Genomic DNA, 15,582 nt, shown 5'->3' on the forward strand with positions numbered 1-15,582 from the left:
GACAAATAAGGGCAAATAAGATGCACTGTTTTTGTGACTGTGTTTTTTGTACTTTATCACTTGTGTATAGGGAATTGTGGTGTTTGGGGGACTTTCACTTTCTATCCAGCTTTAGCTTTTTTTTTTTTTTTTTTTTTTACATTTATTTAGTGACATGTTAGCTTGAACAAGTGATCTTCTGATCTCAAATCACAAAGATCCATGGCGTTTTTGCAGACAGCACTAAAGTAGCAAGAATGCTGAATCACCATGAACATTCAGGGATTATTGTTAAGGAGTAAAGTCAAAACCCTAAAAGCTTGATCTGCCTCCATGTCTCTCCTTTTCAGCCTCCAGACGAAAATACTAAACTTACCAGAATGAATCAAAAAAATGGTTTTCAATCCACATTCAGCAGAAGCTTTTCCTCACAAACCACAGCAAAAAAGAGCTTGGGGCAAAACAAAGTAAAAGTTGCTAAATCTTTAATAAAGCCCTAATGTTCAAATGGCTTCTTCCATAAACATAAGTGTTTGAATATACAAATAGTAGGGAATTCAAATGTGATCGAGTTCTTGGGTTGTCTGCCCAATAAATATATATTTAAAGTGGAATAGCAGAATAGAAAAATTCCTACATTGCCTACCCCATTATGATATTTACTGGGTCCCTGCTATATTACCACATCCTGTGTTGACTCACAGGAAATGCCAGCTCTGCCAGTTATTGCAAAAAAAGCGTCTTACATTAGTTCCTTTCAATTTTCTATCAAAATAGACATGCACCCTTGGCCAAACAACCATCAGATAGGCATTCAGCCAACATGCATGACCAGCATTCAGAATGGAGACAGAAAAAATACACCCACAACAGCTTGGCATTTAAGATAAGTATTTTTTTCATATGCAGCTTCAACTACATTCTGAATATATGTTTGTGAACACAGACTGCAAGGTGCTTGAAGTTGATGCTTTTAAACAAACAAACAAAAAAAATTGCAGAAAAAGTCGACAACAAATCTTATTCATAAAACTGAAAGAAAGGCCAAAAATATCAGTCCATCGCATTACCATGCGCGCTTGTCCTCCCATGCTCAGGGAAAATAAATGCGAGAAATTCGCAACAGCTACTTGGATACACACTAGGAAAACAAAAACTCAAACAAAACTGAGCTACAAAGAACTACATGTCCTCTTTAGATCATTCCTCATCAGATGAGCTCTGGTCAAGGCTGTACACCATAAACAGAACTTCTGGACGTGCAGGAACACAGGGGTGCCCTGGGCGCACTATCTCAAAGCCCAAGAAACTGAATGTCTTGAGGAGTGGACCTATGTTAAAAATAGAATGGAGAAAAGAAAAAAAAAATGTCAAGGCAGGTTTAAATTGATAACCAACTTATTAACATCTTCCTTACGGGTGGAGAAAAGCATGTTCTGACAGCTACGTGTCCAGATAAACCCGCTTCTTTTGTCAAATTAGCCATGAGATACTTTGAGGTAACCCAGCTATTCCTTTGAGTATTTATAGAAGCCTTGTAAATTATGCAATACCCAGAACCAGGTCATGGCATGGCATCAAGCCATGCCAAAGCTCATAGCTGGCAAGATCTGTAATATATAATATCCAATTCTTGCCATGTACATGAGAAGTTCTGTTATTCCGCATAATGAAAATACTAGACACTAACTGTATATACAATGTGATCTGACACAGTCACTGCAAATAATGCTCACATCTATTGATGTATTTCAAAATGTAGCAAGAATTTTGGAAGCATAGAAGTTATAATTCTAGACAACAAGCTTTTTATAATCCCAAGGTTAGCCAGCTAAAGATGTGGCAGGTTATCTTACTTACCTCTGTCTTCTCTACTCTTTCTGAAGCAGATAAAGACATATCTAACTTTCATCTTTTCTTCTGCATACTCAAGTAGAGCCAGCAACCTAATAAGAAAACAATAAACATCAGAACATTTAGCAGCACTAATGGAGAATTTAGTAGTGAAATGTTTACATTAATGTGATAAATTTAAGGGGTTTTCCAGGCCCAATCCATGGATAGTCTTCATCAGGACAAGTTATCAGGCGGGTTTAATGCTTTGTAACCCCAATGCACAGCTGTTTGAAAGGGCTTAAATGCTTGGCCGAATGCCGCAGCATCTTTATTAACATCCATTCATCATCCTAAATATGTGGGATAATGATAAGTTGAAAGGCGAGAGTACGACAGCTGGGACCCCAAACGATCAGGAGAACTTGACTCCCAGCTCTCGGGAGAGCAGTGATCTTATTATCCAAACTTTAGTGATAGACAGGACATGTGCCATTCAATTGTATGGGAAAGACAAATACTACACGCACAGCTATAGCAATCGCGGAATACTCAATAGACAATGAATAGAGCAGCAGGGCGCATGCTCATCCTGACATCCCACCCATTAGTGAGAGCTGGGAGTCCCAGGAGCATTGTTATGCATTGTGAATCAAACATACCTCGAGAATGCTGTAGCGACCCTTATGCAGAAACATATATATTGTTTAATCCTCCAACGGAGTGGTTTTTCCTCAAGAAACAATTATAAAATTCAGGACCTTGGGAAAGCTGGGTGCCCCGGCTGCCATACATAAACACATTACTTCCATGCACACAGGAGTTGCCCAAAATGTCTAGAAAGGACCAATCAACCTGACCCGGATGACTCCTACACAGCAGCTGGGGGATGGTGCAGCAATTGATTACTCCTGCATGTTAGGGACAACACAGCGATTATGTATGCTCTACTTATTTTGGGCGGGACAAGGCTGGAGCAGCGCATAATTAGGGAAGGAGTAGAGCGCAGGGGCAGCCACAGGAGCAATAGAACCTCATCATAATTTTATAATTGTTTTTTTGAGCAAAGCCACTCAGTTCAGGGATTAAACAAGATATGTTTCTGCATCAGTGTAGCTACAGCATTCTCAGGGTATGTTTGGCACATAATGCATAAAAACAAATGGTAGATTTCCTTTAAAACCCATGAGTGCACTCTGATTCTGCCACATACACGATTGTTTGGAGGTGGTAATGTACCGTATTTTCTGGACTATAAGACGCACTTTTTTTCCCCAGAAAATGGGGAAAAAACAGTAGTGCGTCTTATAGTCCGGATGTAGCCTGCAGGAGGGGATGGAGCTGCGCTCTGCCAGCTAATGCTGGCAGTAAGCGCAGCCCTTCACAGTGGAGCGCAGCGGCTGTGCAGAGTGCCGCTACGCTCCTCTCCTCCTCTCAGCCCTCCACTGCTGGAGGGAATGGAGGGCAGCTAAAGCTGGCAGAGCGCAGCGCTTTGTAACTCATGTATATATCGATGTCCTCCAGCTTTGTGGCAGAGCAGCAGCAGTGGATAGAGAGGGGGAGGAGAAAGGCACAGACTCTGGCCAATCCCCGCTGGGCTTGTAAGTAGCTCAGAGTGAAGAAGAAGGTGAAGGCTGCCGGCAGTGTGTGCAGAGGAGCCTGTACTGTGCTGTGTCTGACCTGTAACTTCTCTCCGGAACACAGGATCAGATAAGTGATAAGTGCTCCCTTCCCCCGGTCTCTGCTCTCACAGTCTTAACCCCTTGTTGCCTGGTATGTAGAGGCTGCTGTCTTTTGAAGGTACCTTACCCCACAGACCAAGCTCTTGTGACCATTGTACAAGGACTGTCACCTCCTGTGTCCCCTCCCCATAGATTGTAAGCTCTTGTGGCCATCGTACAAGGACTGTCACCTCCTGTGTCCCCTCCCCATAGATTGTAAGCTCTTGTGGCCATTGTACAAGGACTATCACCTCCTGTGTCCTCCTCCTCCCCATAGATTGTAAGCTCTTATGGCCATTTCACAAGGATTGTCACCTCCTGTGTCCCCCTCCCCATAGATTGTAAGCTCTTGTGACCATTGTACAAGGACTGTCACCTCCTGTGTCCCCTCATCCTCCTCATAGATTGTAAGCTCTTGTGACCATTGTACAAGCACTGTCATCTCCTGTGTCCCCCTCCTCATAGATTGTAAGCTCTTGTGGCCATTGTACAAGCACTGTCATCTCCTGTGTCCCCCTCCTCATAGATTGTAAGCTCTTGTGGCCATTGTACAAGGATTGTCACCTCCTCTGCCCCCTTATCCTACTCATAGATTGTAAGCTCTTGTGGCCATCATACAAGCACTCACATCTCCTGTATCCTCTTCCTCATAGATTGTAAGCTCTGGGGACCATTGTACAAGCGCTGTCACCTCCTGTGTCCCCCTCCTCCTCATAGATTGTAAGCTCTTGTGACTATTGTACAAGCACTGTCATCTCATGTGTCCTCCTCCTTCTCATAGATTGTAAGCTCTTGTGACCATTGTCACATATGCGCATACCTATACAGCCCTGGTAACTCTTGAGACCCCCTGACTACATGCCAGCATAATTCTATCTAATGATAGACGGCGGTGTCCGGGAGAGGAGGAGGGGGTGACCGCTGCTCGCCCCTGCCCCTCTCCAAAGAGGAACATGGCTGCACTGCACCACCCAGTTACTTTACTGTTACTTTATTAAAATGTTTTAGCATACTATTTGGGGGAAAAAACATTTTTTCTTATTTTTCCTCCTCTAAAACCTATGTGCGTCTTATGGTCCAGTGCGTCTTATAGTCCGAAAAATACGGTACATAGAAAAGTAAAGTAAAACAATACTCTATAAGGTCTTCATCAATTTAAAAGTAAATTATCAACTGCAAAGCAATTGAAAAACAAAAATTAAGCCTACCCAAAATGAAAAATTTTCATTCTATTGCTTCCTTTCGTCATTACTTTTGTTATTAGCCTGTAATATCATCATCAGGTAAGGAAACGTTACTTTACATTATTGTGACATACCCCTCTTTGCTCCCATCAGCTAAGACGCCCTCGGGTATTTCCACAAAGAGGCTCTGATTTGACAGCATGGCCTTCCATGAGGAATGTTTCACCTCGGTGACCTTATATTGAAAATGGACGAGGTGGGGCTTCCCATCATTCCCCGAGAGATCCTGAGAAACCGTAAGCTTCTCGTCCTAAACCAAGAGATAGACAAAACATATTAGACAAATGGGAAGCCTGCAATGAAATGACATGGGCTTAATGCATTGTTTAAGTTATAATGTGAAATATGTACAGTATATAGATGCCTTAATACAGCGAAAGAAGTAATTCTGCTATTAGATGAGCGCAGAAGACAAGGGATTAGCAGTAAGATGATGCAAGAACCCTGTAACAGAACACGGTGTACTATTTGCAGGACTTAAAAACATCTGGGAGTCCCAACACAATCATAAAGGGAGAAAAAAAAAACAATAAGATTAGTGTTTAACACAGGTTCATGCAGCCATTTGCACACTATACAACTAAATTGTAGTTTCATTGTAGCAACTAATTTTTCACATTACTTCTAAAACATTTTGGGATCAAAGATTACATGCCTATTGGTAAAACGGCCTGTTAAGCTGTGTGCCTATACCCTTAGAGCTGCTTTTATTGGCCAATAGTCACATGATATAACACTATTAGGCCATGTTCACATGTTTCACAAACAGTGTGTCATTTACCCTATGGCACCAATGACAGTCTTTATTGTAAGGCCCTACAATGTTTAAAAACGTTTGTACAATAAAGTTTTTTTTTGCATAAGGTAAATGGCAGTTAATTTTTTGCAAGTCGAGAATCAGTTCTCACAAGGACCATTTTGTAGTACATTTTTATTTTTTGGGATGGGGTATATAATCTGGAGAAAACCCCTTGTGTCCCTTTAATACAGGAAAATGCTTTATAATAAAGAGTGGACAAGTTGGTGGGGAATTACTGTACATTAAATTGTGGGTGACTTTGTAACTATCGCCTTATCACGTACAGACCCCAAGTTGCAGTCATATCAGGGTATCTGTCCATGTAGTGTAAAGGATGCGGAATTCACTCCACACTGCTACTGTATTATGCATAAAAATGACAAAAGTAATAAAAATAAAAAATTGTAAAGGGAACATGTCAGGGGAAACTAAAAACACTCAATGGTCCTTATGGACTGATTGTTGAGTATCTCAATTTACCCTTTATCAATTTTTCACATGGGGTCATTTAAAAGATAAAAAAAAAAAAAAAAACCCAAACCAAAAGATTGGCACTCCTCTTGTACCGCTCCAAAGCTGCATGAAACCAGGGTATAAGCTTGGCTTCATTGAAGTAATGCAAGAGGCGCTGGCTCCAGACTCACATCTAGGGGAGTATAAATGTATGTTGTGTATTTTGTGTTATGTTTTTAACATTTTGCCTACAGACAGCCCTCATACAGGGATATTTAGGACCCTAAACCACAAGCCCATAAGGACGTGTAGTCTGTTTATGTGCCCAACTCAACCTCTTTAATTTTTACAAGTATTGCATAAGAAAAACATACATAGATCGCTGCATCAACCTGCACAAGAGAACAGGTTATTGGCAGCCTTCTTCTGCTTTAGTTGCAAACCAAAAGCAACTTGTTTGGAGAACCTTGCTGGATGTGCCCTGTCTGCCCTTGTAATATAATAGTTTACAGGCAGGCGACACATTTGTATACATCCCTATATTTAGATCTACAGTAAACACTTTAACCAACTTATATTAGCAGTGATGTTCACACGGAGAAATGACTTGACCTCGCCCGCACCATTTTGTGTGCATCATCCAAGGTTAGGTGGTAAATACCATTAGAGCATTAGACTAAAAAGCTAAAATGGGAGAAATGCATCTCTGAGCAGACTCAAAGAGTTGTTCACCACTTCTCTACAGCAGATAAGAAGAAGGGAGTGAGAAAAAAAAAGTTTCAGACGGTGACTTTATAAAACAAAAACTTTAAAACAGGTCTGCTACACCTTAAAGGACATCTACGACCAGGATCAATGCTTGTAAACCAAGCACACTGACATACTGGTGTGTGCCCCCTCTCGCATCTGCTTTTCTTTATTTTCTTATGCCCTTGTTTTTAAGGAAAAGGCTTTGAAAATTATGCAAACGAACCCGAGGAGCTGCATTGACAGCTATGGAATCCAGAGCCCCTCAGGTTAATTTGCTTAATTTTTAAAGACTTTTCTTTCATAAAAACAAGGGCATAGGAAGCTAAAAGAATAGTGGATCCTGCCTGATGGGGCCCACTCCAGCATGTAAGTGTGTTTGGTTTACAATACAGTACTTGATCCTGGTGGTAGATTTCCTCTAAAGGCTATCACACCTTTAACAAAATAGAATCAATAAACAAATCTTATAATGATTTACAGAGATATTTGTCAAGATCTGCTCCTCCTAAAATGACAATGCTAGTGGGACGGAAAGACTGAGCAGTGAGGGAGGAGCATGGCTGAGAGACAGGAGCAGCAGGACACGCTTTACAAGACCAAGCAGTGAGCGTTACACAAGGAAGGAGGTGGGAAGCAGCAGGATAGGATTTATCAGATGGAGACGCCTGCTGTGAGGGAAGGGATGTTGCTGTGGGTAGCAGGGACTCCTGAAACTGGTAGCAAAGGCACATGAATGAGGAGAGAGAAGGTGTTGCCCATCTGAACTTTAAGAGTAACGTACTCATAGATCCAGGCACTGGACTGTGGTAATCTTCTTATATCTGTTATCCATGGCAGAAGGCTATGTATAACAAATACAAGATCACCATAGTCCAGTGCCTGGATCTATGAGTAAGTGCCCCTGGTTTACCATGCTCGATTTTGATGGTTGATTTCCTTTAACCACTATGTGGTAGCAAAACTAAACATACTTGCTATTGCTGTCTTCTCTTGGATCCCAGCGCTTGTCTTCATTAGGCTATGCCGGGATCATGGTTAAAAAAAAAAAAAAAAAAAACTACTAGAAAAAGTAACTACACAGCGCCGGGTGCTATGTCCGGCACTCCAGGTTGTTAATTATTCATGCCTCCTGCGTGATAGATACCCACCTCTCATGTTAGAGGCATGAATAATCCACAGACATTGTGCCAGTGTAGCTGTTTTTCTGATTTCTTTTTTTTCAGCGTTCTTGGAGTGTCAAACTTCATAAAGACCAGCGCCGGGATTCTGGAGAAGACTGTGATAGCAAGTATGTTTACTTTTACTACCACATGATAATTTTCCTTTATTGTTTTCCTAGTGGAGCTGTGCTGTGTAGAGCCATATATAAAACTGCAAATACAAAAAAAAAAAAAAAACTTTTGCTATAAAAATTGAGAAGCATTCATACCTTATAAATCACAGCTGGGAGTGCGGGATCCCTGCTGTCCCCTCGCCCACCGGGGATCTTCAACAGTGGGTGAGGGGCATCAGGAGCACCACAGAGGCCCGGGAATGAGGTGCCTGCAGCATTGAAGCTGGGGATTGCTACTCAAAGGTAAAATACTACTGCAAAAGAAAAAAAGAAAAGGGTGATTAATATTAACATTTTAACAAGGCAAAACAAATGCTGCCACTTACTGAATGCAAGCGTTTTGGTTATCACTCATGTGCATTTGGGGAGAAGTTTCTCCAATGCACTTGCAATGCTTTTCAAAACGCAATCCAAGCGCACTGTGTGAATGTAGCCTGACGGGTCCTTGATGTCTAAGATGTTAACATACGTGCAGTGTGATCCATGGAGGTAGCACAAAATTACTGATTTGGTCACATCATTTTCAGCACAGAAGAGGTCTGATATCTAGCAAAAGCCTTGGGTTATCAAGAAAGAGTAGCTTTTTACTACCCACGTATTCCCACGAAGGCAAGTTTCTTATATGTACTCAGCACAACAAAATGAGAACACATTCTCTAATTCACTGTTATTAACAAAAATACAGCATTTCACGGATATAATTCCAACCTTTCTCCATCAGTCCTGGTGTACACAATTTTAGTTTCCCCTAGACTAGGGTTCCCCCAGCAAATTCTCACTTAGGGTCAGGTGGCCGCCATCTTGGTTGAGACTGTGCAGATGAGATTACTGTCTGTAGCCCCGCCCTCTGCATAGAGCTCAGAGACTCACTGATCACTTCCTGCCAGGAGATCGTGAGCAGAGAGAGAGGCTGCAAACTACAAGCTATAAGGAAATAAGTGATCCGGGGAAAGGCAGGCACATGTCAGTGAGATGTAGCAGAGCCCACAGTGTAACAGTCTAATGGTCTATCAGCCTCTGTAATCATTTCATGCATCACTGACCTGTCTCATCCCCATCTCTATGTGTCAGTGTGTTAGTACAATGTCAGAAGCTAGATGAAAGTGTATAAACACCTGCACCCTCACACACCTAGATGCATAATACAGTAATGTGTCTGCTCAGATAGTCCCCACCCACACCCTGGGATTTTGCACTGAGCACCATAGAGCAGTGGTGGAGAACCTATGGCACGGGTGCCAGAGGTGGCACTCGGAGCCATTTCTGTGGGCACTCAGACCATCAGGTGGCAATCCACCAAAACTTCCTGCAGTCCCAGGAAACTTAAGAGATTCTGTTCTCAGCACTATTTTAAAGCGTCACTTCTTGGCTCTTTGGAATTGCAGGAATAGTGAGAAGGTGCTGACAGAATTGCATTATCTTTGGAGGTCCTTCTGCTGCACCTAACATTCTTCCTCTACAGAGAGACCCTGCAGAGAAGCTACAATGATGCCTTAATTTTCCCTTCTTTCAACTGTATTGGTTGCCTCAGGAGGCCAATACGATTGAAAGATGTGGAAGAACGGGTATCAATAAGTTACTGCTTCAAATGCCATGTTGGCGCTTCACGGTAAATAAGTGGATTTTGGTTGTAGTTTGGGCACTCGGTCTCCAAAAGGTTTGCCATCACCGCCATAGAGAGTGATAGCGATATTATCAGATATATACAATAGGAGGACCCTGACTACAAATGTACATATTTGTAAGGCAACGATTATATGATTTAAGGAACCTTATCAATACAGATTTTTTAGTTAATTAATATAAATAATACTACTTTATTAGAAGTGTTAATGTTAAGAAGATAAAATTTATTTTTGCCTGGCCAGTGACAACCAGTAATAAGCCTAACCGTAAAGGGTTCTTCCCATTTCAGGAAATAAATGTTATTGTTTGTATAATGAAAAGTTATATACTTTTACAATATACTTTCTGTATCAATTCTATAAAAAGCTTCTATTTTTACTTCCAGATGGTCACACAGATTCACGGGGCACCTGTGTGTCCATGGTCAGATTTCTGTCTGCTTGCCGTCATTCTATAGAAAGCCTTATGGTAGAGATCTAGAAAACCAGTAGGAATTGTTACATGAAGTATATTGGAAAAAAAATTATAAATTTTTCATCATGGAAAAAATAATTTGCCAATATGAGAATACCCCTTTAAGAGAGCCCATGACTATCATAATATGGGACGATATGATTACCCTGTTTTTCCAAAAATAAGACCTAGTGCAATTTTCTTTAAGCTTAGAAATATAAGGCCTCCCCTGAAAATTAGTACCATATATATTTTTACATTAAGGCGCTCCGGATTATAAGGCACACCTTAAATAAATTTCTGCTATAACATCTAGGTTCATATATAAGGCACATCTGATTATAAGGCACACCTGATTATAAGGAAGAATAACCAGCAGGTGGCAGACCTGTGCACAGCTCAAGGCAGCAGTTGTCTGTAAGTACGGTTCATATATAAGGCGCACCTTTGATTTCTGAGAGAATCAAAGAATTTTTTGTGCGCCTTATAGTCCGAAAAATATGGTATATCTTTTAGATGCTACAAGAGGTTGGACATGGGTAAAGGTTTCATGGGATAAAATCACTGACTGATGCGCTGCATATGCGCCACAAGCAGGTGCTACCTATACATGAAGGGCTCATTTAAGGAAAGTGCTGAACATGAGAGATTGGGCCGAATGATTCCAATAGAAATTGAGTCACAAGAAATTCAGAGTTTGGGGAGTTATAATGTTAGAGAAGATGTAGATTTTTTTTGTTCAACAATAAATGTGAATTCCTGTTCATGGGAAAATAAGACCTAGCGCCACATCACATCCAGAGCTGAAATTAGCCTTAGATGCTCTTCTCAGACACGTCCTGTTCAATGAACATAGCCTAAAGGAAAACATTTACCATGCTTTATATGGAAGAGAGCTGCAGTAACAATCCCATACACCGAGGGCCTACTCATATGGGGAATGACAGTCATCTACTGTATTTTATTGGTTGTAGTGCAGAATTTATTCAGCAGGTATTCCCACCTTTGCTATTCATGGTATGTGCATTTCTTATGCCATAGATCCATCAACTACACCCATGGAAAAGGAACAATTAATGATAAAAATGATGGCGGTTTTCACATTTACTTCTGAAATGTACAGAAGCCATCTGGCCCTTGTTCTTCAGAAAAGGTGTACAAAGTCCCAAACGTGGCTTTTCAGGTAGTTCTAGCATGTCCAATTGAGAGAAGGGAATGTCCACATGGATATTTATGTCAGGCTTTGAATTACATAACTGGTTTGCCCTATCCACAAATGTCATATTGAGAATACCCAAAAGTGTCAATTGCTGGAGGAAATGCCAGTGCTATTCCAGCCTGTTATTCCTTTCTTCCTCCTAAGAATTCCATTCAATCAGGGAAATGTGCACTGGGAAGGTCACCAGCTAATCCAACCAATACTGATTACCGTCCAAGGAAGATTATTATATTTTGACGCACACATCAAGAGCAAACCCTCTGATCTCCTGCTCATACAGCTCCCTAAATTCTCCCTCCAAGGTTCCTGAACCACTTTATCACAGTGTCAGCAGCATGTCTTCAAAGCATGAATTGATACATTACATTTTATTTAGGAGTTAGGTTTTCTGATGCAGTGTTTGACACCAAAACCAGGTGTAAATTATAACAGGAGGAAAAAAAAAAAAAAAAAAATAGATGGCAGTCTGGGCATCTAATTAAACGTCCATGAGATCTGTGACTGTAACAATACACTGACCCCACACCAACAAGAAAGCGATATCGGAACATTAAGTTTCAGGTTCTCAATCTAAAAATTCCATCCTGCCCTTACATAACTTTTCCGTCATAAGGTCACAGGGATAAAGGACATCATCCATCCAACAATCCCCTCAGAGGCTGCATGTGAGCTGCTTATTACATTCAGGCCTAATCCAGACACAGGGAATTAGCAATTCATCATGTACAGAACATCCATTACCATCTAACAGTAACTATACCTTCATGGGCAATTCAGCTCCTCTATGTCCTTACTCAGGTTTAAGCCCAGAGCTTCATGGTGCGTGCTGATCAATTCTATACATCAGAGGCTACATAATGGGCCAGTTGGAGTGGAAACGAAGGCCATTGCTTCATTGTATAGCTCAATATTGTGTTCAGGTCTGGACACCAGAAGAGGCCATTTGTTGGGGCGAGCCAAGGTGTGTTTTGTACTTAGAGGAAATGAAGGCACCAATCTAGATAATGTATTGGAACATATACACTTCATAAGGAGGGGATCAATGAAGAAACCACTACAAACTACACTCTTATGTAGGGACAGCATATACTGCACTACATTCACCTAAATAGGGTGATGTGCAGAGCCAAAGGTCATTTCAGTTGAATAAATGGGTGACATAAACACATCTGTTTCCATAATTTTTTAAGAAAATATTTTATTCCCTTACCATTGTTCAAGTATAAGCTGACCTAGGCACAGTTTTACCACTAACCCCCCCCCCCCAAAAAAGGAAATTATGTCATCACGAGGCATGCATGGGGAGAGTGCGTGGACCTGTCTATTCCTTCGCTTTTATACAGTAAGCCAAGAGGGAAAAGGAGCTGCTGGGAGCACCAGAGGGAAGTTCATTTTTTTATATACTCCAGTATAAGCCAAGTAGGACTTATACTCGAGTATATATGGTATATAACTTTATGCAGGGGCACATCAAAAATCACAAGAATGAGTTAGCGCTCTTGTCCTTACAAAGCAGCAGAGATTGTAGCAACCTGGCAATGCAGAACACAGCATCTATGCAACTGGGACTGGGATGCAAGGTTAACTGAACAGAGATTGGCACCAGCTATATGCCATTACATTTCGGATGGAAATAACCCTTTAAGGGTTATATCCAGCAATTAAAAAATATTCAGAAAAAACGTCTTCTGCCACGTGGTAATTGCCATCGTTTCCCATCCATGCATCTTCCCCTATGGATGAAACAATAATATATAACCTACATGAGTGAGCCATTTTTGTTTTTTCAATCCTTTAGTGGAAAACCCCTTTAACATAAGCCTAGGGGTTACTTCTCTTCCTGTCCAACTTTATATGTACACATAGTGTATGTACTACATATGGCGGGAAAAAAAAACAACAACCAGAAGACCTCTTTTAGAATAACTCCAATGATCGGTAGCTGGACTCTAATCTCTTTCTTAGTAATACGAATACCAGCGGAATAGATCTGTGCTGCTGCAAAAACCCAAAGACCAATGTGTGACAGAAAATAATGTACCAGTCACAAGTATGTCTCTGGTATCATGACATACTGGTACACACTACAACTAGTACAGTACAACCTAAATAAGGGGAAAAAAACCTACAACTGATACACGCTCCATTTTAAAAGAAATCAGCCATCAAAATCAAGCATGATAAACCAGGGACACTTACTCATAGATGCACTGTGACTGTGGTGATCTTCTATTCGTTATCCATAATAATAATTCCTTTATTTATATAGCGCACACAGATTACGCAGCGCTGCACAGAGCTTGCCAAATCAGTCCATGTCCTCGATGAGGCTCACAATCTAATCAGCCTACCAGTATGTTTTTTATTTAGTGTGGGAGGAAACTCACGCAAACACAGAGAGAACATAAAAACTCTTTGCAGTTCATGGCCTCCTTCCTTCTAAAAATCAACTTTTAAAAGTATACTAATGAGACCGAAACTCCATGGGGGTGCTACCAGAGTTTGTCTGTGCTTTGGATTCACAGGTTGTTACACTGTACAGAAGCACAATCCCCCTCCCATTGTGTGAGATTACATCAGGCAGAACCTATAACAGCCTGGGAAGCTGCAGCAACGAGGGGCCATGGATAATAAATATAAGATTACCACAGTCACAGTGGATCTATAGCTAGTGCCTGGATCTTTGAGCAATTGCCCCTGGTTTACCATGCTTGATTATGATGGTAGATTTCCTTTAAGAGAGCGCAACAAAAACTAAAATCAGAAGATGAACAGAAAGTCTTCCACTGACTTAAATACACTTGAGGTTACCTCGCATTTCTCTTCCATTATTATTGGTACAAAAAAGACAAACTATTATTTTAATTATTTAAAATTGAAAAGGGGAATGGAACCTACCAAGGTGTGATCTCTGCTCTATAGCCACAGTATCTAAACCCGGCCTTCGCTGTCATTGTGGGTGAGCCCTTTACCTAGATGTGAGGGGTGGGCTGTATATTAGAAAAGTATATTATGTTATATCCCTCTGTGTAGTTAATGATATATTCACACCAGACGCAGGGACTACACAAGACGCTCCCCCTATATGGGCCCTACAATGACCCCGTGTCAGGCGTGTGGCATGTTCGCCTCATATGTCTCTTCTGCTTAGGCCATGATGAAACACACCCAGGAAGACACAAGTCCAGCAGCAGATCAGATTGCACTCCTGTGCGTCTGCCAGCACACAGCTCTGTCCCTTGTATTACGTTACCTGCAAGTTGTTTATGTCCCAGGCTCTATATATACACGGGCAGTCACCTGACACAGGTCACCGCCTATTGTGCGGCTGCACACTTATCATCCTAAGGACCCCGGCCCTCCCCTGCTCTCCGCACCTGTCCTGCGGGTCTATCATTCTCCCCGCGCCGTGTCCTGATCTGTACGGAGCGTTGTGTGTGTCTGGGCCCGGAGCCTTCCGCTGTGCCGTCACCCGTGCAGCGCTCAGGCACTGGATTAGTTTTGGGAGTCTCTGGTAGATAATTGCGCGTCTTCTGTGCTTTCCTGGTAATGCACAAAACCCGCATCCGGCCCCCGATAGTTCCCGGTGCTGAGTGGCCACTAGCCGCACTCTCCTGCGCTCCTCTACAACTCCGCTCGGTTACTGACCTTACTCCGCCCCCTGCGCTCCAGAACCTTCCCAGACCACGCCCCCTCCTCACGTCAGGTGACCTGGAACCTCTGATTGGACGTGTGGTGACGCCGGTTCTCGCTCTCTCTCTCGAGTTGCTATAGACGTCAGCCTCGCTCTCGTCCTGCGCTTCCGTTTTTTCTGTTGTTGTTTTGCGTTCCGACATCTCAAGGCCACGCCCACCCCGACGACCCCGCAAAGGGGCGGGGCTATTGAGGCGAAGGTCCTCAGTGATATGTGATGTTGTTTCTTCACTGACACAGATGATAGGGTCAGAGTAATCCTTCCTCTATAGCGAGCGACATCATCATCATCACTGCCTGATCGTTCTAGTAAGGTCAATTCACCCCCATGTATAGTGCTGCAGTAGTAGTGCAGTGCTGTGCCCATACATATACTGGATGGGAGTAGTAGTGCAGTGTTGTGGCCATATAAATCCAGGGTACTAATAGTAGTACAGTGATGTGCCCATATATATACATGATGGGAGTAGTAGTATTGT

General features: G+C 42.0%; 1 protein-coding gene across 1 annotated transcript; it reads right to left on the reverse strand.

Moving 5' to 3' along the window:
* Window positions 1–853: 853 nt before the first annotated feature.
* Window positions 854–15,052, reverse strand: OAZ2 (ornithine decarboxylase antizyme 2). The gene is given in 6 exon segments (XM_072147957.1): window positions 854–1,310; window positions 1,840–1,925; window positions 4,852–5,027; window positions 8,209–8,289; window positions 8,291–8,366; window positions 14,788–15,052. Coding segments are annotated over 6 exon segments (570 nt in total). The 5' UTR covers window positions 14,808–15,052; the 3' UTR covers window positions 854–1,179.
* Window positions 15,053–15,582: the final 530 nt, after the last annotated feature.

The sequence above is a fragment of the Engystomops pustulosus genome, chromosome 4 (genome assembly GCF_040894005.1).
Source record: "Engystomops pustulosus chromosome 4, aEngPut4.maternal, whole genome shotgun sequence".
In the NCBI taxonomy this organism is placed as follows: domain Eukaryota; kingdom Metazoa; phylum Chordata; class Amphibia; order Anura; family Leptodactylidae; genus Engystomops; species Engystomops pustulosus.